At 37.3% G+C, this 20,630-nt stretch overlaps 2 protein-coding genes across 3 annotated transcripts; both read right to left on the minus strand.

Moving 5' to 3' along the window:
• Positions 1–8,905: 8,905 nt before the first annotated feature.
• On the minus strand, positions 8,906–13,683 carry LOC104454670 (4-hydroxy-tetrahydrodipicolinate reductase 1, chloroplastic-like). 2 transcript variants are annotated; one of them, XM_039310575.1, is made up of 9 exons: positions 13,344–13,683; positions 12,773–13,010; positions 12,406–12,539; positions 12,248–12,322; positions 10,976–11,077; positions 10,060–10,169; positions 9,881–9,968; positions 9,394–9,507; positions 8,906–9,295 (listed from the first exon to the last, which is right to left on the minus strand). In XM_039310575.1, the coding sequence occupies exons 1-8, from the start codon at positions 13,563–13,565 to the stop codon at positions 9,439–9,441; spliced, it is 1,038 nt and encodes a 345-aa protein (XP_039166509.1). In that variant the 5' UTR covers positions 13,566–13,683; the 3' UTR covers positions 8,906–9,295; positions 9,394–9,438. The 2 variants fall into 2 exon arrangements, with proteins under 2 accessions (XP_039166509.1, XP_039166508.1); XM_039310574.1 differs by having other exon boundaries at positions 8,906–9,309; positions 13,344–13,589.
• A 2,339-nt stretch (positions 13,684–16,022) lies between these two features.
• Positions 16,023–18,357, minus strand: LOC104449227 (AUGMIN subunit 1). Its single transcript, XM_010063346.3, has 6 exons — positions 17,971–18,357; positions 17,548–17,680; positions 17,332–17,466; positions 16,972–17,095; positions 16,557–16,694; positions 16,023–16,428 (listed from the first exon to the last, which is right to left on the minus strand). The coding sequence occupies exons 1-6, from the start codon at positions 18,245–18,247 to the stop codon at positions 16,321–16,323; spliced, it is 915 nt and encodes a 304-aa protein (XP_010061648.2). The 5' UTR covers positions 18,248–18,357; the 3' UTR covers positions 16,023–16,320.
• Between the last annotated feature and the right edge of the window lie 2,273 nt (positions 18,358–20,630).

Here is a 20,630-nt window from a genome sequence, read left to right on the forward strand (position 1 = left end):
AGTTGAAATTTGGAATGATCACTAATAAAATGACATCTTATGTCGCTGATGTAACAATATCGGCTTCATATACTTAACAATAACGAACAAATTCAAATTGAAAAAATATAAAATAAAATAAAACCGTTAACATTTGCCAACAAGAAAAATATGCAAATAAGTAGATGAAAATTAGGTAATTCTAACGGTATGTACTGTCAATTAGTACCTAAGTTAAAAAATCCATCACTTGACCATTTTAAGAAGTCAAATTAACAAACTTAGATATATCGCTTACCAATATGATAACAAGTAAACATTTAACTTATAAAACTCATACTAGATTCCAGACCTTAGTACTATCTACATCGGATAAGAAAATTGTTACCATTGATGAGGAATGATATTAAAAGGTCTTGCGCTCTTTTGGTGGATTACTTGGAGAATCTATGAAAAAATTAAGATTAACTAAGATCAAACCATTTTAAATATTGTGGGAGAGGGAGAATAGTAGACCAACAAAATAATTAATTCAATAAAACAAGACTAGTTCGAGAATGAAATACAAATACAAATGTAAGATGACAATTCAAATTAGGATTCCTTGGCAACTAAAAAGAGATGTCAAATTGAGAAAGCTCTCCAATATGGTAAGTTGGAATTTACTCAATTAGGCATGAGGAAGGATAATATAAACAGAGGTAAGTTCTGCACTACCAACTTGTCTTCTTAAAGTTTGTCTTCATTTTGGTATCATCTCATCTCTGTCTTAGTCTATGCAAATTACATCAAAATTCCCTTGAACTCTCACATCGGTCTAGATCTTCCAGGTTATTTTTCATTGGCTCTCTTGATCTTTTTTTCCCTTTCATATCCCTTTTTTCTCCTTAGCATACGGTGTGATATAGGTAGTTTTTCAACTTACGCACTATGGTTTTTTTTTCTCTTTAATTCAAATGTGAAAAAGAATTTGAAGAGTTTGTATACTACATCCATTGTTCAGATGTTGGATATTTTTTATAGGTGAAGCATATTTCTTTAAGTGATTTTTTATTATTTTATAATCTATATTTTCATTGGGGTATTGATGTCTATATGCTTTCTCTTTTTTCATGCCAAAGTCTTTTTTGTCACATTTTACAAATTTTGCTTATAATGATGGAGAGATTGTATGAGAATTATCAATTTCAAGGGTAAATAATTGCAATTTGAAGACTAACAACATCATCTAATAGATCGTTGTATCTTGGAGGGTGTAGGATATTTTACTAGCAACCAAATTATTCGGATGTTATAAACCTATTTATTATATTTGATTGTCAAGACAGTCATACACGTAGATTCAAATTCTAAAATGAATGGCCATTTCTTGCTAGAGAAGGCTGAATTTACTCACCTTTTTTTAAAAATAATTTTTTACATGGTTTACATTTTTTTTTGGCCATTTCTTGGTGCTTTTCAAATCAAGGTTTACTTTTGGCTGGTGCTTCTCAAATCAAGCACGTATATTCTCTTCTTTTTCTTTCTTTTCCATTCCATATGGTATTGAATTTGTTTGAAAGCCTTAATAAATGGTCAGGGATGTCCGTGCTTCTATGCTTGTAAAGTTCATTCTAGCCATTTTGCTTGGGGTGGGCAACCTTAGGTGAGGCCCAAAGACCCTTGCTCTAGGGCATGGGTCGCGCCCTCCCCCAAATTTGGGCTAGCAGGCCCTCACCGGGAGCCACCAAGGCATCACCTAGGGTCAGTGAGGGTGACCTTCACTAGCCCTTCCCAGCGGTTTTGGCGGCAACCACTGGCAAGGGCTTGGCCAAGCCGTGGGTGAGTTTGTGTTTTTTTTTTTAATTACTTTTTATTTTTTAATCTAATTTTTTTTGTATTTGTAATCTTTTAATGCTTTTTTGTGACGTGGATCTTGGTAGGCACCACGTCATTGCCATGTGTCTTGAGAAAGTAATAAAATAAGGCAAGTCAACAATTTCGTTAGTTAAAGTGAACAAAATCAACTAAAAAACTTGATTAGACCGATTTGACAAATTTTAAGATTTTATTACTCTTTTTATAACTTTCAAGACTAAATTGCACTTTCATGACTAATTTTAAAAATTTTAACAAACTTATCCCTAATATTTATTCTACAATTTCATCAAAACCTTGATAATTTTAATTCTTATGAGTCTTATCAAAATTGTCCTTAGCGACCAATTAGAATATTATAGCTTTATTGTGACATAAGGTCAACCACAATAAAAAAAAAAAAAAAATTGTTGGCTATTATAAATATGACAATTAGGTTGGTTTGAAAAATTTTAAATCCCATTTCCAAGATTTTCAATTTCAATCTCACTATATGTAAGTCAGATACTTGTCTTACCTACTCTTTCTCCCATGATAAATCAACTAAAAGAATGCGTAGGCATTGAAAGAAAATTTATAGCATTTGAATTCTTTTTCTTGTCTTATGTCTACTACGAGAGCAATTAATTACGACTTAGCCCCTCCAACACTTCGAGTAGGAATTCATCCCTCGACAAAAAAAAAAAAAAAAGACTTTTTCGATGCATATACTACTAATTTGGATAGAATACATACAACCCCTCTAGTAAATTGATTTATGTTCATATAGAGTTTTAATACAAATACTAAATGGTCATTACACATTGATCATATTTGGTTTAGCATTTCTTTTTCAAGTAAAATCACCAAAAGAAGGAATTATCTGCACTTAGTGGATTGATTCACCATTTGACAACAAATGCATGCTTTCGTATCCATAAAATCATTAATATAAGCATAGAGAAATAATATGAAATCCGTTCATTTGCTAATAAATATTTTATATTTTTTCCGTGAGGTAATCTCATCCTTTTTTCTCATGATTTAGTACATAATATTTTGTCAAGAAACATATTAGGTTCATATCTTTAGAGCTACTCCGGTATAAAAACAGCGTATACCCACACACACACACACACAGCGTATACCCACACACACACACACACACACACACACACACGTATATACAAATATTTTTATTATAACACACACACACACACACACACACACACACACACACACACGCACGTATATACAAATATTTTTATTATAATACTCTAACAAAAGAATTTTACATTTACAGGCCTCTACAATGGAGCATCGAAATAACAACACAATTGACTAGAACACACACGTATATACAAATATTTTTATTATAATACTCTAACAAAAGAATTTTACATTTACAGGCCTCTACAATGGAGCATCGAAATAACAACACAATTGACTAGAACACACACGTATATACAAATATTTTTATTATAATACTCTAACAAAAGAATTTTACATTTACAGGCCTCTACAATGGAGCATCGAAATAACAACACAATTGACTAGAACACAAATGAACAACTTGAGCCAAATGTTTTTCCAAGAAGTGACGCACTTTCCAATGGCCAAGTTACAACAGAGAACTCCGCGGGGCTACATGGCCACGTAGAATTATGTATAACCAGTCAATTTACTTCTGCGGCATCTAGATTGCCAAGATGGGCTAGTAGAGGGGTGAGGTGACCTAGAGCTCATCCCGATATGTCATCTCCATCACCGTGGGCTGCCATCCAATTGAGAATGCACGAGGTATGTTCCAAAAAATGTAATATTATTATCTCTGCATATTCATGTTTCTTTCTAGGACCAGCGAGGTCTTATTTATAGTACTAGATTTGAAAACTCAATAATTTTCGCATAATTCTCAATTTGGTTCCTAAATTAAGTATGATAATCCCATTGGAAATCTCATCAATATAATTCCATGAAAAGAGTATTTGAGATTGAGAGCTTTAAATTGAAACTGATTTTTACTACCAATTATGTGAGGCATTTCCATATACCTCATGCTCTTGATGCCAAAAGACACTCACATTGTATTAAACTTGTGATTCTCATTTCTATGTTGGATATGAACTTTTAATTTAGAAGCCATATAATGATAATATGTAATTAAGTATACCTTTTTAAGAATTTTATAAAATATATGAAATCCCATGTAATTTCTTATGTTGATGGAATTTTTTTTTTTTTTTTTGGCAATGATTGACCACAATCTAGTAATGTCATAATTGTCATGACCTCTTATTGTGTCTCCGCAAAGATTTGTACTTGCTTGCATGTATTTTAAATTTCCACCTAACTGATAATCTAAATATTTTCATGGATAATGAAAATATTTTTTATTCATTTATCTTTGCAAACAAGACATACAATCATTTTGAAGAAAATATTTCCGAAATTATAATTTTCTGTGAAACAAATGGAGCATTAGTATATACATAATCTCTTTTATAGTACTATGAACTAGAAAAAGTTCAACTAAACAGAGATTGCTGCTTGTGTATGACTTAAACATTAGCAATGGCATCATGAGTTTTGTAGTGGACACAAAAGTTTTTGAGTAATAATATTTGTCACCCTAAATCTTGAGTTTTGTTGTGGACATGATTTTCAAGTTTTATCTCTCATGCTAATGTCGAAATGTCTAAATCTATGAAATTGTTGTAATTCAGCTTTGTGGGTATATATATGCTCAAGCCCCTTCACTACATTTATGTGTGTTCTTATGTATTTTGCATTTAAACAACTAAAAACCAATCCAAATGTGCATTGATGAAGAATTGATGTAGAGGGACATCTAGTTGTGACTTTAGTTAGCCCTTAAGCAAGCAATATTTTTTATACTTGAGAAATAATTTACTCAAGGAGAGGTGACTATGAAATAAGGCCTCATATGCTTTTGATTAAGAATTGGTCCACCTCGACAAACAGGGTAGAGATGTCTCCACAGGATTGAGTGAGGAAGCCATCTCTGCACATCTCAGGTCACAGCAATATCAACGGAACCCTCTACTTCCGAAGAATCCAATGCTAAAGCCGAATCTTGTTGTATTTGTCTGGTAAGAACCACTTCATTTACTCAAGAAAATATTAATATAGAATTGAAGAACAATATTTTTGTCCATAAGTAATTGTCTTAGTTAAATTTAAACTATGAGTATGCATACTAAATCGTACCTTTTATTTTGCTAGAGTATTTGCAGGATGACTACAATGTTGAAGATAAGCTTGGACAGTTGGACTATGGGCATCGCTTTCACTATGGCTGTATTGAGAAATGGCTCATGAGGAGGAACTTGTGTCCATTTTGTAAAAGGAAAGCAATATAATTATGAATGAGGCATATTTCATCTTTGAAGTGGTTCATGTAATGGTTTTTGAGGAGATTGATTGAGTTTCAACTAAATTTGATAAATTTAAGATTGTTGAATATCTAATTTCTTTGTGTCTAACTTCAAGGAACTAAATAGAAAGAAACATGATTGCATATGCCACTAATAATGACGTAATATTAGCGCCAGTAATAATCAACTAAAATAACAAAAATAAATTGGTATTGAAGAAAACTATGAAAACTAAGAAGTGAAATACTCCCATGTCTGTTTTGACAATAAGAAGAAATGAACCTTATTGATAATTAATGAAAATATGATGTTAACTAGAATAAAAGCCAATCGATTTTCGAGTTACAAACGCCATCCATCAAGATATTTCGGATAATGAACGCAATTAAAACCTTTTATATGTGGTGGGAGATTTAAATTATATAAGCAAAATTAAAATTATACTATGTAGGAGACCTTGATAATGAAATGGGGAAATATATGTGGTGATTAGATTGGGCAAAGATATATTAGTTAAATCGACAATAGATACTCTCTCTCACTTAAACACACAAACACACAAATTACTGACTGGATGCCAATCGGCCGACATGGCATGGTCAATACTAACTTGGACAACTTTTAATAATATTTTAATATTTTTTTGAATTTTTTATTTTTCTTTTTCTTTTCTTTCATTTTTTTCCTTTTCTTTTTCTTTTTTTTTTTTTTTCCTTCTCCTCCTCCTTCCTCCAACCGGTCACCGGACCTCGGTGATTAGCTAGAGGCAACAATCGGCAAGGTTGAGGTCGACTTACTAGCTTATAGCGAGCCTCCCAACCATTGGCGAGGCTTAAGGTCGCACCTATGAGGGCTCAAGTCCTCATGAGTGGGCAGGTGAGGCTCGACCTCACCGGATCTAGCAAGGTTGGGCCTCGCCCATCATTGGTGAGGACGAGCCTCGCCAACCCAGCGTGAGGCCGCCCTTGCGACCTAGACAACCTCGAGCTAGCCTCACCAAAGGCTGGACGAGGCTTGACCTTATCAGATCTAGCAAGGTCGGACCTTGCCCATGATCGGCAAGGCTTGACCCTTGCCAACTCAGCACGAGGCCACCCTTGTGGCTTGAGTAGCCTTGAGCTAGCCTCACCAAAGGTTGGGCAAGGCTCGACCTTGCAGAATCTTGCAAGATCAAGCCTTGCCGATGGCTAGAAAGGGTCAAGCCTTTCTAGCCCAGTGCGAGGCCGCCCTTGCGGCCTCAAGCTAGCCTTGCTAGAGGCTGGGCAAGGCTTGACCTTGCTGAATCTAGTGAGGTCGAGCCTCACCCATGGCCGGCAAGGGTCAAGCCTTGCCAACTTAATGCGAGGCCGCCCTTACGGCCTAGGCAGCCTCAAGCTGCCTCGTCAGAGGTTGGGCGAGGCTCAACTTCGCCAAATCTCGCAAGGTCAAGCCTTGCCCATGGCCGACAAAGCTTGACCATTGCCGCCTAGCGCAAGCAGCCCTCGCAACCTCTGGCGAGAGCTCAAGCCTCATCGGGTGTCGCCTTGGCCAATCATTGAGGTCCGACAACTGGTTGGAGGAATGGGGAGGAGAAGAAAAAATAAAAATAGAAGGAAATGAAAAAAAAAATTAAAATTCAAAAAAATGTTAATATATTACTAAAAATTGTCCACGTCAGTATCGATTATGCCACATCAACTGACCAATGCTCAATCAGCAAAATCCGGTCAAAATTAGCCGGAAATGACTATATGGCACCAAGTGAAAAGGTTTAAAACTAAATTAATACCGAATAAAAATGTTTATGACTAAATTGGCACAAATAAAATGTCTATAACTAAATTGGCAAAAATGCAAAAAGTTTATGACTTTTTTAACACTTTTCCCCATAAATTACATTAATAACATCAAATTATTTTTTTGGTCGTTACAAAGGGCCATATGTTTTAAGCAACGGCTTTTTAGGGATCCTAAGTAATTTAGTTAACTATAGGTAAACACAAATTCATCAATCTGCCAATAACAAAGAGAAATCACTTTTCTTTTTCATCGCGTAAAATATGGCAAAAAGCTACCTCATACATAGAATAGATTAAATAAGTACCCTGTTAACCCTAAGTGACACCGAAAAACCCAAAAAGTTACATTAACCAATAAAGCATTTAGAAAAATAAATGAAAGCCTAATATAATGCCAAAAAGGGCATAAAACTAGAAAAGTGCTCCAAAGCACGCATAATTAGGGGTGTGCAAAGAAACCGAAACCCGCCCAGACTGCCCAGAATTAGATTGGAACCTCTCGGAGCCGATCCGATTCCCAGTTCCAATTTATGGGTGCCTGTGGACACCAGTTCGATTTCCAGTTCCATGGGCAAATCCGTCCACCCGCATCGGACCGGTTATATTATTATAATAATCTATTAATTTTTAATATTAAAAAAATTAACCTTACAAAAGAGTTTGTTCTTTCAACCCTCACAAAAATGTCAGTTTATATCTACATTATTAACCTTATCCTAGAGATCACATCAGCAATTCTTATGTTCATTCCAATACAATGGTATCACCTGGAAGCATGGGTTGATAGTTTTGAGGCATTGAGGTTAATGTACTGGTCAAAAGAAAAGAGATGCCTATAGCCGAGTGCAATGCATTCTATTCATATTGTTACTATATTGTCACCATATAGTGACAATATATTAATGCGTTGTATTAATGCTTTTTGGCTCTCTATCTTCCAAATATCAAATTCCCAACTTAAGTTGGCATAATTATCGAAAGTAATTTTCCTTTGATTGCTAGTTCTAACAACTACACTTTATTTCCAAAGGGTTGTTGAGTTTGTGAGACTTAAAAAATCATTGGTCATAATCTGAGACAATTTTATTGGCAACACTTTGTATAACCATTAAATAGTTTTTGGTGAGACCAGTTCCATGGATTCACCTGGACAGTCCAATTCCCGAGTAGATCCACACAATAACAGGTGATTCCCAATTTCAATTTTTTAGAACTAGTCATTAGCGGATGGTTCCTAGTTCAAGTTTAAGAATTGCCCACCCGGACCATGCACTCCTACACCTAATCAATGAAATTCAAGGTCCAAAACATCTTGTATGTAAGAGTTGCTTTGTTATGTAAGAATATTGAGATAAAAGAAGAATGGCAAAAAAGAAGACTTTTAAGGCAAATGGCACCACTCAAAATTTTCAACATCAGTAACTTTTAAGGCAAATCTAGGCTAATTTAAATATATCCACCACTCATTATACTCTCGTTTTTTATGTTAATTTAAATATATCCACCACTCATTATTTTTGCTAACATCATTGTAGGATGCCTATCCTGATCAAGATTGGCTCTGAAAGTTGGATTGTGGCCATGTAGCATTGCATTGCGAAATGGCTCAAGGTGAAGATTATTGTCCAATTTGCATAGCAGCAGCATCAACGCTAACAATATGAATGAGAGAGATCTCAGGAGTTCACATATTATAAATTTCAAATTTGAATGATGAGTTCACATATTATAAATTTCAAATTTATGATGAGATTTATCGACCTTTTTTCTTTTTTTGCTTACACAATCTTATTTGTAATTGACCACGTTCTTGTTTCCCCTCTCATCTTATTCATTATGAATCAAACACTTTTCAAGTTCACAGGTCTTTGACATCCACACATGATCATCTCTCTTAGCAAAAGTGGCAATGCATTTTCCATGGAGAATTTCCATTTTAAACCATTGAGGGCCTTTCAAGTTTGAACATCAAACTTCATTAATGAGAAAAGCAGGACACTTCCATATGGCTTCCTAGTCGCGGGCTCAAACAGTACAGTAGTTGCTGACAATGCTGAGTATGAGATAGTCACGGAAAAATTACAAAACTATACTACTATACTTTCCATTCTCTGATTTTAAGACGTGCTTCGCATTGCAAATGATCAAAATCTTACACATCTCAAAGAGAAGCTGAAGCTGCTCAAGCTTAATGATCCATCTCCAGAACAAAGTCTTGCAATTTTCTCTACTCCATTGCCATATACAGCAACGATGAATATGAAAGATTCTAAAAACCAGAGTCCCGAACTGGAGATATGACGTCTGCCAAACAATTACTAATAATAATTATTATAACAATGGTAACAAGAAGAAGAAGATTATTAAAGACCACAACACAGAACTAAGACAATACAGCTAACCTGAAAGATAAACGCCGCACAAGAAACCTCAGCATGAAACTAGTATCAACGCATGCTACCCTCCCGCAATACATCAATCATATTGTATATACGCTGGTCTGCCTTCTGCTGGATCTGCAAAAAGACAACACATTGACAAACCAAATTCAGCAAGCACATTGGCTATGGAATCCATGGGGACAATAACTATCTGCAACTCCAAACAGTTAACTTCGATTAGGTACAAAGAACACATTTCCTCATTCAGAACTAAGACACTGTACATCGCATTCAGACATTATGTGAATTTGATTATACAAGTATATATAGGAGGGGCGAGCTGGTGTCACTTCAAAGCTTGCCATTTTGTAATTCCTTTGTTTCACTTTTGGCAACGCAAATAACTCTTGAATATCATTACAGGCAAGTTTTGATTAGTGTGCACTTGTACATCCAGGAAAAAAATCAATTCCAAACTAAAGTGGGTTCAGTTGGGAAGAATTATCACCTTCTTTGCTAAAAACAAGACAGCATCAACTGTGCCCTCTGCATATATTGATCGACCACAAACGTTGTGCTGAAACTCGAAAGAGACTCTGTAAAAAAGGCAGTGAATACTTTGTGATGCTCATCTCGAGAAAATTATATGAAATAAGGTGGAGATACCCCAAAATAAAACATAATTACGTTTCATCGGGCGATGACAGATGATACAAATGGAAAGCATGACCAGACAAATACTCTTCTGGAACTCCCACCATCTCCATTTGTTGTTCAGGATCACGGATCATCTGGATCTGATGGTATTCCAAAGCAAAAGCACAGATAGGTGTGAGATATTTTTAATTGTGGAAATACTAATAATAATAATCTTAATTACAGAACCAGCAATTACAAAGATTATCGTTATGGTTTATTGTCTACTGTGCCACTCACTCATGCATAATCTAGAAGATATTCAAGATGCAAGTATCAAACAAAGGTTTTGCCCCATAGGCAAGTAGGCCAATGGTATAAGAATTGAACCTAAAGACCTCTTAGCTCTTGCCAATAAAAAGAAAGCTTCATCAAGATTTAAGGAACAAACTAAAAACAATACATATATATATATATATATATATATATATATATATATATATATATATATATATTATGTGAACAAACTAATCCACAGCCTGCTCACCAACAATACAATTTATATAAACACAAATAAAAAATCTGGACTCACAACAGATACATATACATTCCTAAACGTGCCTTTTTCCCAATACATTGAGGGCGCACATGATAAAATTTCTACTTCTCTATTTCTCTGTTTCTCGGAACAAGTTTGAAACAGAAATCCGTTTGGTAACGTAATTTGATTTTTCTATTTCTGGAACAGATTTCTATTCCAGAATTTGAAGAAGAAATCAAAAGTTAAAATTTTTAATTTTTCAATTTCTAAAATGTTTCAATTTCTGGCCAGAAAAATCAGAAGCTCAAATTTTTAATTTCTCAATTTCTGAAACGTTTCAATTTCTAGCCAAAAATCAATTTATGTTCTAGAAATTTTGTCATGCACACCCTCAGTCAAAGTCACGAAAAGAATTTCACAACTCACCTGATCCATGTCGAAAGACACTCCCAACTTCTTGAAGCAAGAAATTACTGCCTTAGCTGTTCCAGATGTGTCCAATTTGCTTGATTGATGGGACTCCATCACCTATACTTTAAACAAATTCACCAGTGATTCCGTCAGCACATCCAAATGTGAACTAAAAACAATAATAACTTACTATACTATGTCTGCAATATAAATTCAGCATCATTTGGTCAAGAGTAAAACAGTAGAGTGTTGCACATGAGAGCACAACACCAGGTCTTTCACTACAGTTCAGTGCACCAGAATAGACATCAACAATGCACTTATTCAAATGGCAAAGAAAAAGTGAGGACAAGTAGGGAGGGGGTAAAACCACACTATGGCATTTTAAGGATGGAAGATGGCCCCCATTCACTCAAAGATAGAGTTTAACAAAAGGGTAACTACAGAAAAGCCAGAGGGACTCCAACTGCCACAGGATCCAGCTCCCATGCTTCCCGAGATACTGATATAAAAAGCCTATTTCTCACCTAACAAAAAATCTTTTTTCTCCCTCTTATTTGTTCCCTCAAACTTCAGTGAAGAAAGTGGTTCAGTGTATGAGCACCCAAACTCCTATCTCATTCCCCATTTTGGTTAAAGGGTCGCTTCACCACTGGTGGAGTACTCAACCATCATTCGACTTGATAACCAAGCAAATGAAACATGATGAGTTAAATGATAACAGGTAAAATACAACAAATCTAATTGAGGATAGGAACTATATAAAGATAAGCTTTTAGGATAGAACCAGACCTACATCAGTAAGATTAACAGTACCTAATCTGCCATGGGACCCACGTCCACTTAGCACAACAAAAATGAGTTGCCTATAACCTCACTTGGCCACCGTCTCTCTCTCTCTCTCTCTCTCTCTGCGATTGAGGCAACGCGTTGTTTGTATCATTGTGTTTACATTTTATCTTTGTGTTGATATAATGCAGAATATAAAGAGAGCAACAATACCTATTTGACAAGTTATAGGCCAAAACTCACAGAACTTCCATTCTTACTTCCTTTTTCTTTCTTTCATTTTTCATGCCCAGTTGATCTTACAACCAATAGCTCTCTCAAAAGTATCTAATCAAACATTGGTGAGAATTTCTAATTTTAACATCAGCTAAATGTGCATTTAAACATCCATAAAATCATTAATCAAGACCCAGTCAAAGGGATGAACTATAGAAGACAGAGGGCAAAGTGAGGAGCAGAATAGGAGAACGCAGATGCAGAAGAGTAAGGACTGAACACCTTTAGAGAATACCCAGAGAAGGCTCCTGGAAATTGTTCTGCCATAATTTCCATTGCTGCAAGAAATGCCACGACCTACAAAAACTAGAGAATAATTAAGACAAAATAAGAAAGTATAGAGATGGCTAAAACTGAACAAGGATCCTGGGTTCTGTCACCTGCTTCCCCATTTGTGGGGAAATTACTGCATATAAATTTGAATCTTTGACTGTTTTGTAAAGCCGATCCCTGTCCCCTCCAGTAGTCCCCATGACAAATGGAACTCCAACATTGCAATACAGCTCGGCATTACCTTCATAATAGAAAGATATGTTCAGTGACAAGAATTCAATTGAACTTATCAAGCAATCAGTGACATATTGGCTCATGCAACATCCTATTAAGGTTTGCAGATCTCACAAAATTACCGAAGTTTCATATAATTAGACAATCCTCCCACCCCCATTTTAATGGAACTACAAAAAACCAGACCTCTCTTTCGGCAAATGAATTTCTATCAACACTATCTTAAGATGCGTCACTTACTGTTCACTGCATCAGGCACGGTGTAGTCGACCACAATCATATTCGGATGTTCACGAAAGACCGAGGCCAGAACGCTTTCTCTGTCTGAAGGTCCATGCACCGTAATCTCTTTTCCACACACCTCTACGGTTTTTCCAGCCTCTTCAGCACAGCCAAACGACATAGGGATAAGATCGAGCCCTGCAGAATCCGCTGCTTTTATAACAGCCTTCCCCATTTTGCCCGAACAACTGTTCACCTGCAGCAACATCAAGCATGCAATGCATCCATCGACTAAGCCCAAAAAAGAAATAGCCGGGACAAGATCGAAAATCGTAGTGAGACGTTTCAGTAACTAAAGAGGAAAGCACACAGTATCCAAAACCCACATACATTCCCATCCTAAAAGTAAGCAATCGCAACTTCTCAGTGCCCAAATGCAGTACCCACCAAGCAGAATCACGCAAAAAAAAAAAAACATTTTTCGCGCACTTCAAACAAGACGACTCCCCACCACATTCGCCCCACACAACCACCAACTAAATAAGGAAAGCCATTTCATCAAACACCACGCTAGCGGAAGCGCCGTTACCATGATGGGGATGTCCAGCTTCTTCGAAGCTCGGGCTTCGAGGTGGGCCTGAGGGGCGGGCGACGCCGACATGGTCACCGCGGCGGACCAGCTGCGGAGAGGAAGAAGAAGACGGCGGCGGCCGCGCCCCGCGCGTTCTCTCGGCGAGAGGGAAGCGAGCGGAGTCGCGTCTGCTCCGCACGTGCTGTTCCTGGTCGGGAGTGCGACTCGCGCGGACGCCATCAGGAGCGGGGGCGGCGGCGGCGGCGGCGGCGGCGGAAGATGGAAGAAATAGAGAACGACGGTGAAGAGAGGAGACGCGACTTTGCGCCTCGAGCTGAGAGGTTCAGGGTTTTGATAATTCTGCAGTTTTCTATATATTTTTGTTGACCAAAGACTTAGACCAGCATTTGATTGACAGAAAAATTTTTTAACCTCGTTTATTTCATGAAAAATAAATAATTTATAAAATATTTTTAAAAATAATAATTTATATTGTTTGAAATAATTAATCAATCAAAAATATTTTCATTATTGATAATAAATTATGTCTAAACATTTTTGTATATGATGAAAATATTTTTATTTAATTTTTATAAATGATCTTTCTTAGGAAATTATTTTTAGATCATTCACTTTTCGCGAAATAAACAAAACTTTAATATATAGAAAAAATGTTTAAAGACTCAAATTAGTTTAGGAAATACGTTTAAAGTTATTGCACAATAGAGATTGAACAAAAAATTTGAGTAATATAAATATTTGTGAGATTAGTTGACAAACAAATTGATAATGTAAATATAGTTTTTTTTTCCTTTTTCTTCTTTTTTGTTTTTTGTAATGTATTGTCATATTTTATATCTTATTCAAAGGCACGGGCTCTCATGGAAATTTCGGATCAAATTTTTAGGTTGAAGTGACTCATTGAGTAGGAAGTATTATTATTAAAGGAAATTACGCAAAATCCTCCTGGATCAAAAGCCTTGCAATTTAGCACTATATTCCTCCTTATCAAAAAAAAAAAAAAGTTCTCATAAATTGGTACCATGGAGTACATTATTGCTGATAAACTTGGGCCTAAACCCAGCTAAACGAACAATTCAAGATGTTGACCAAAGAAAAAACCTCAATCTAAGTATATTTTGATCAAAGTACACATAAGTACTAGAATGAGTTAGAGAAATTCTTCACTGCATAAGTCAAAATTTGATATGGTGAAAACTTAATTCTTTCAATCACGGACGCTGAAAAAGTAACCGATTTTAACATTCTAAAAGAAAAAAAAAATTAAGGTTGCGTTTATTTTGCAGAAATTATATGATTTCGAAAACGTTTTTCTAAAATTGACCACTTATATCACTTATAAAAATAAAAATTCATCATCTATAAAATTGTTTAAATTTTTGTTAATAATTAATTATTTCAAATGACACAAGTAATCCTTTTTAGAAAATAAATTTTCTCATATATTCATTTTTCACGAAATAAATGAAGTATAAAAACTCTTGCCATTAGAAAAATACAGGTATAGCTTAATTTAACATTTGCACTACTTAATGGATTGGTTGCGAAAAGCGGTTCAGAGGCCAGTTAACCACCGGTTGAACTGCCATCCCTACTGGTTCTCTGTTGATCGTAGATGGCATGGTCTTGGCTTGTAAGAAGGGGCTCCTCCTGCAAAAGTTTTGGGCAATAAATAAAGCTCACTTGGAATTTCGACCAAATGAAGAAAAAAGCTCACTTTCTACAGTACACTTCATGTACCGTAAGATTTTGCTACGCATCGTCCTAGTCAAGTACTAAAGCGTCCTAACAAATCGTATGTTGTTTTGTAACGTTACGAATGTCTTGTCATAAAATATTCTAGAACCCTACTGGTGTACCCATAAACTTTTGAGATCATTCACTCACCTAACGAGAAAATGATGTCATGGCAATCTATCCCCATCACACATAACATGACAAACGCAAAGGTCCATGTTAGAGCTGCACACTAGTCGGAGAATATTTCATTCATTATCCTTCTTTATATTGTAACATTCACTTCTTCCTTACAAAAAATGAGAGAGAAAGAGAGACGGAGAGACAGAGAGAGAGAGCTGGAAAGAAGTCATGATCTAATCCAACAATGGCAAAATGCTAAGAGACAGAAGCCTGTATAAAGTCAGATGAGCTCATTATTCCAACAATAACACAAAAGCAATGGAAGAGGGAAACAAATGAGGATGAGAGAACAAAGATTGTGTGCTGTTCAAAGAACTGCATTTATGCCGGGCATCTTTCTCATCATCGAGGCGGGGAGTGATCCGACTACAAAGTTGGTAGCCAGAATCTTCAGTGGAGGTAAGTTTGACTTATGGGATCAATATTGATTAGATCGAAAATGGGTCCTCGATGATTTGGAGGATAGGACAGCGGACCATGGTTACAATTACTACACTGCATCTCCAGATGATGGTCCGGCCTGCTATGGCCATGCAGCCTGTAATGGAGGTCTCTTGCATGCAGATTGCACTTTGTGTCTGACCTCTGCCACTGATAAAATAACCAAAGAATGCTTTGATAGGATTGGGGTGCAGTTCCAAAGTCGAGATTGGAGAATAAGGTTTGAACAATGCAAATTTACTGAATAAATAAGCTTGCCACCTTCGATATGTATCCTTGTACACACAATGTGAGTCATTGCTTGAGCAGAAATTGTTGGATAAAACGAGTCATTTAATCTGAGATTTGAATCATCTGAACTCAGTAGTATCAGCAATATTCCAGATGAATCATTCAACATCTTCATCATTTAAATTCTTCCATTAACTGGGTTAAGAAATTCATCACCCATATACAGACACAAACCTATCTCATCCACCGAGAGCTACCCCAGAAAGACAGCTCAATCTTTCATGAGTTGCAAACAACGAAACACCAAACCTCTTTTTTCTTCTTAACCCCCCTGATAAACATAATGTACGAGGCAATGCTTACATCAGATCAATATCCGATGTCACTCAGATGTTGAAAGAGCTGAATGCAACACGTCTTCAAGATATTTCTCAGCTGCAGCATACTGCCTTTTCTTGTCCTCGATTGCTAGAGCAGCTAAAGCCTTGTCCTGCAAGAAGTTTACACATAAGGATAAGCATAATTCAGGAATAAAATAGACCTCCATAAAGGTGAAGTGGTTAATATTTGCAGTGCTGAGCTCGAGTCAATATTAGGCACAAGAAAAGGGAAAATTACTGGAGGCAAGTCTTGGTAGCTTCTCAGAGTATCAAGAATGGGCTTCGTTTTCTTCTCTAATTCCTTTCGGTGTTCAGCCATCTCCACCAGCACATTGTGGCTGATCTCTGGGGTGTATCCTACCCGATTAAGTGCCGTCTGTATAGAATTCACCAAACGATCAAAGAAGGAAAAATCTCATATCACAAATCTCTAGGGATTCATGTAGCACCCAGATAGGAGCCTGTTCAACTCAAGATGCATACACTTGATAATATCAAAATTTAGCGGCAAAGAAACTTTGTAATCACCTAAAAGAGCTACCTGAAAACAATGAGAAGGACAATGCAAAAGAGAACTTCTCTGGCTTTGTTATTAGATTTAAAACTTAATTTCACTGTGGATCTCATAACTCAAATAAGCAAGTGAATCGTACCTTGTAGTTGGCATACTGCTGCGTGTATTGTCGCTCCTTTGAAGCCATCACTGCCAAATTAGTTCTCCAATTCTCCACCTGTGCCTCACAGGGAGCTACATCATCTTCAAGCTGTGCGAGCGTTCTGTCCAGACATTTTGCCAGGATATAGTTAAGAATGCATGAGCATGCAATTTCAATCGAAACATACAGAAGGAACATGTCAAGGAAAAACAACACAGACCCTTCAGCCAAAATTTACTCAGCATCACAAAGAGAACATATTGTTGCACCACCCTTTACTCATTAAGTCACAAACTTCCCACAGCATACATATCACAAGTCCTGCAGAGAACAGGTAACTTCTACATTGGCTTTTACCTTTTCAAATAGGTTAGTCTTGCTATTGCCTTCCTGGTGTAATCAAGGAGAACCTTCGAATCCTTCTCCACTTTAGCCCTCTTCTCCTCTACACTAGACTTTCTCAAAGAAATGTCCCCCATTGCCACGAGAAAGCTGCAATTTCCCCATATGAATCACACAAACCAGCAGGACAACATTCAAGGACAACGAAACCAATACAAGAAGCCCACTCACCTACTCAATTCAGTATCCCTAATATTCAACAAATTGGCAACATTGGCCAGTGCTTGAGCAGAGGCCACAATGTTTGAAGCCAAACTCTCTTGTGCCAACCCTGCACTTTCCAGTATCTCTCTAATCCTGGCAGCTGCATCCACAAAACTTCCAAAAATGACCAAACCAACTCGAAAAATTTCAAATTTTATGCCTCAATTAAAACCCATGTGAAGCATTATCCCCTATAGAACAATCACTGCCACCATACAGTCACTCAAAATTGGAGGAAAAAAAAAAAAACACCATTTTCAAACCGATTCAGATGAATCCAAATCCAAGAACAACTAGAGAAAACCACCAATTGAGGTCCTTCACATCAATTCCCAACCTCCCGAAGTACGCGAGCGTCGCTACCGTCTCAAAAAGTTTAACCGAACTGACCTTGCGACCGGTACTCGGCGGCCTTCTGGCGGAAATCGGAGGCGACGATGCTGGCGGCCTGCGTCTTGGCCTGGGAGACGGCGGCGAGGTTGTGCAGGTGCGCGACGCTCCGGGAGTTGTACTCGAAATCGGGGACCTCCTTGCCGGCGGCCTCGAACTGGGAGGCCAGCCACGCCCTCACCTCCGAGATCCTGGCGGCGTCCGATCCGCCGCCGCCCTTCGGCTCGCCGGCCGCCGCCGCCGGCGCGTCCGCCGCTCCGGATTTCGCGTCGCCCATACCTCGCCCTCGAATTTCCACGGGCTATACAGAAGAACGGAGGAGGAGGAAGACGGGAACAACTGCGAGAGAGCTGGCGATGTGAAGCTTGCCTTGGAAACCGAATTTGTAAGTGTTTGTTGCAGGCGGGCCAAATTGAAAATGATGGACGAGACTATTGAAATTAAAGTGGTTGGGGGGTAGGAAATGTAAATTTTGAAAGTCTTTTGCTAGAGTGTAATTTAAGGTACAGTTTTGAGGCTGGTTTCAAATTTTGAAATCACAATTTATTTTTATTTTTTTACATTTGTGACAAATTTACCATCAATTACTTTCTATTAAATTTTATTATTAAATTATTAAAAATTTGATAACATATCTCAGTTAATAGATACATTAATTTAGAGTTTTATTATTTATTTGTTACAAATATAACATCGTTATATTAATCCAATATACTCATGAAATTTTTTACCATCAAAAAATTAGTTTTAAGTAAATTTATTATAAGGTACTGTTTGGTAACCATCCCCAATAATGACCAATTCTTATTTTTTGTTTTCGGGAGCAGTTTTGGAACAGAATCGCATTTAGTAAAATTTTTATTCTCGGAATAAATTTGTTCTCGAGAATAGATTTGGAGTAGAATTAATAATAATAAAAATCGATTCTTGTTCCATGAACAAATTTGTTCTCGGGAATAGATTTGAAGTAGAATTTGAAATATAATAATAAAAAGTTGATTTTGTTCCATGAACAAATCTAATAATCAAGTTTTCTTCCATTTCTCTTTTCTTCTTCTTCATCTACCACCATCTCGCGATTGCCCTTCGCCACCACCGCCGCCGCCACTCGCCTCTACCATTGCCCGCCGCCTCGCGTCTTGCCGTTCGCCGGTCGCCATTAACAAGTCTAGTGAGCTCGTGAAGGCTCGCCAAGCCGGGGTGAGGTCCGGCGAGCTCGCCGAAGGCAAGCCCGATCACCGATGAGGCTTGACTTGGTTAAGGCTACGCAAGTCTCACGACGCCTAGCCCGCCCCACCGCCGGTGGCCAAGCAAGGCTCGGCAAGCCTCGCCGGTGGCTAGGCGAGGCTCGGGAGTCTCGCCGATGGCTAGGCAAGCCTCACCTAGCCCGGCGAGGCTTGGCCGACAAGGGCTAGTCTCTCTGAGAGACAGCAATGCTCCGGTGAGGTCGTCAGTCTTAATCTGACCGATCGCTGGAGCAGCGACTGACTACAAGAAGAAGAAGAAGAAGAATAGAAGAAAAAGGAAAAAAGAAAAAAAATTAGAAAATTAAAAGAAATTGAATTGGAACAGAATCAATGAACACGATACAAAACACAATTCTATTCTAGAATAAAAAAATTTGGACAGTTATCAAACGGCTTAAAATGCTTAGAATTTATTTCCGAAAACAAAATAAAAAATAATCATTTATGATCAGAATCTACTCCCGAAAACAGAATCATTACCAAACGCGCCATCATTAAAGTTTTACCGTTTATTTGTTACAGGTATAACATCATTATATTAATCCAATATACTCATGAAATTTTTTATAGTCAAAAAATAGTTTTAGGTGGTGGTCAAAAAATTAGTTTCAAGTAAATTTATTATAAGTATAGCAGTTTGAAAATTTTCGTAATATAAACCCTATAATTAGAGAAACACAACATAAAAAAACCGACCGCCCCCATCTTTGGGGCCTAGCATTGACCGCTCCATTGACACCCTCGCCTCCGCCTCTCATATCAAATGGATGGGGCTTGGAAGAGGGCATTTCCAAAAGCTCGTCGGGGCTCGATTTTTGGCTTCAGTCAAGATTTCCAAAAGAGTAGGATTTGGACCGATTGATGTGTAAAGCCTACCTCAGGAAAAAAAGGTTTTGAGGATGCTTTTTGTGCCTTTACTCGTTTTTATCGAGCCCGGCCGACATCTTTTGGAAAAGAGTGGGGCTCAGCAAGAGTGTTCTATGCGTCGATTATACCACCGTGTTATGTTAACGTGGTGTCGGTGGAACAGACATTACTCCCCATCTCGCCAGCACGATAACCACCAGGTTTTGTAATTTTTGAATTTTAAAAAGATTATGATTAGCTTGATAATGCTAAGTCAGTATGGCACATGATATCGATCATGCATAAGCATATTTTCTTGCCTTCTGTCTCTTCACACCCAACAGAAAGCATCTATGAAATCCTACCCAAGGAATAAAGATGAAAGGAAACCGAGAGGATTGGAATCTAAGCAAGACATTTCCCATCTCTCCAGAGCACAAAACATGCCATGCCATCACTCAAAACTTCCTCTTCATGCTTGTCTAGATGCAATAGCAAAAAACAATACCAAAGTGAGCATCAAAACCGAAAAATAAATTATTGTGAAGTGCCAAAGTGCATCTTCCC

The sequence above is a fragment of the Eucalyptus grandis genome, chromosome 1 (genome assembly GCF_016545825.1).
Source record: "Eucalyptus grandis isolate ANBG69807.140 chromosome 1, ASM1654582v1, whole genome shotgun sequence".
In the NCBI taxonomy this organism is placed as follows: Eukaryota; Viridiplantae; Streptophyta; class Magnoliopsida; order Myrtales; family Myrtaceae; genus Eucalyptus; species Eucalyptus grandis.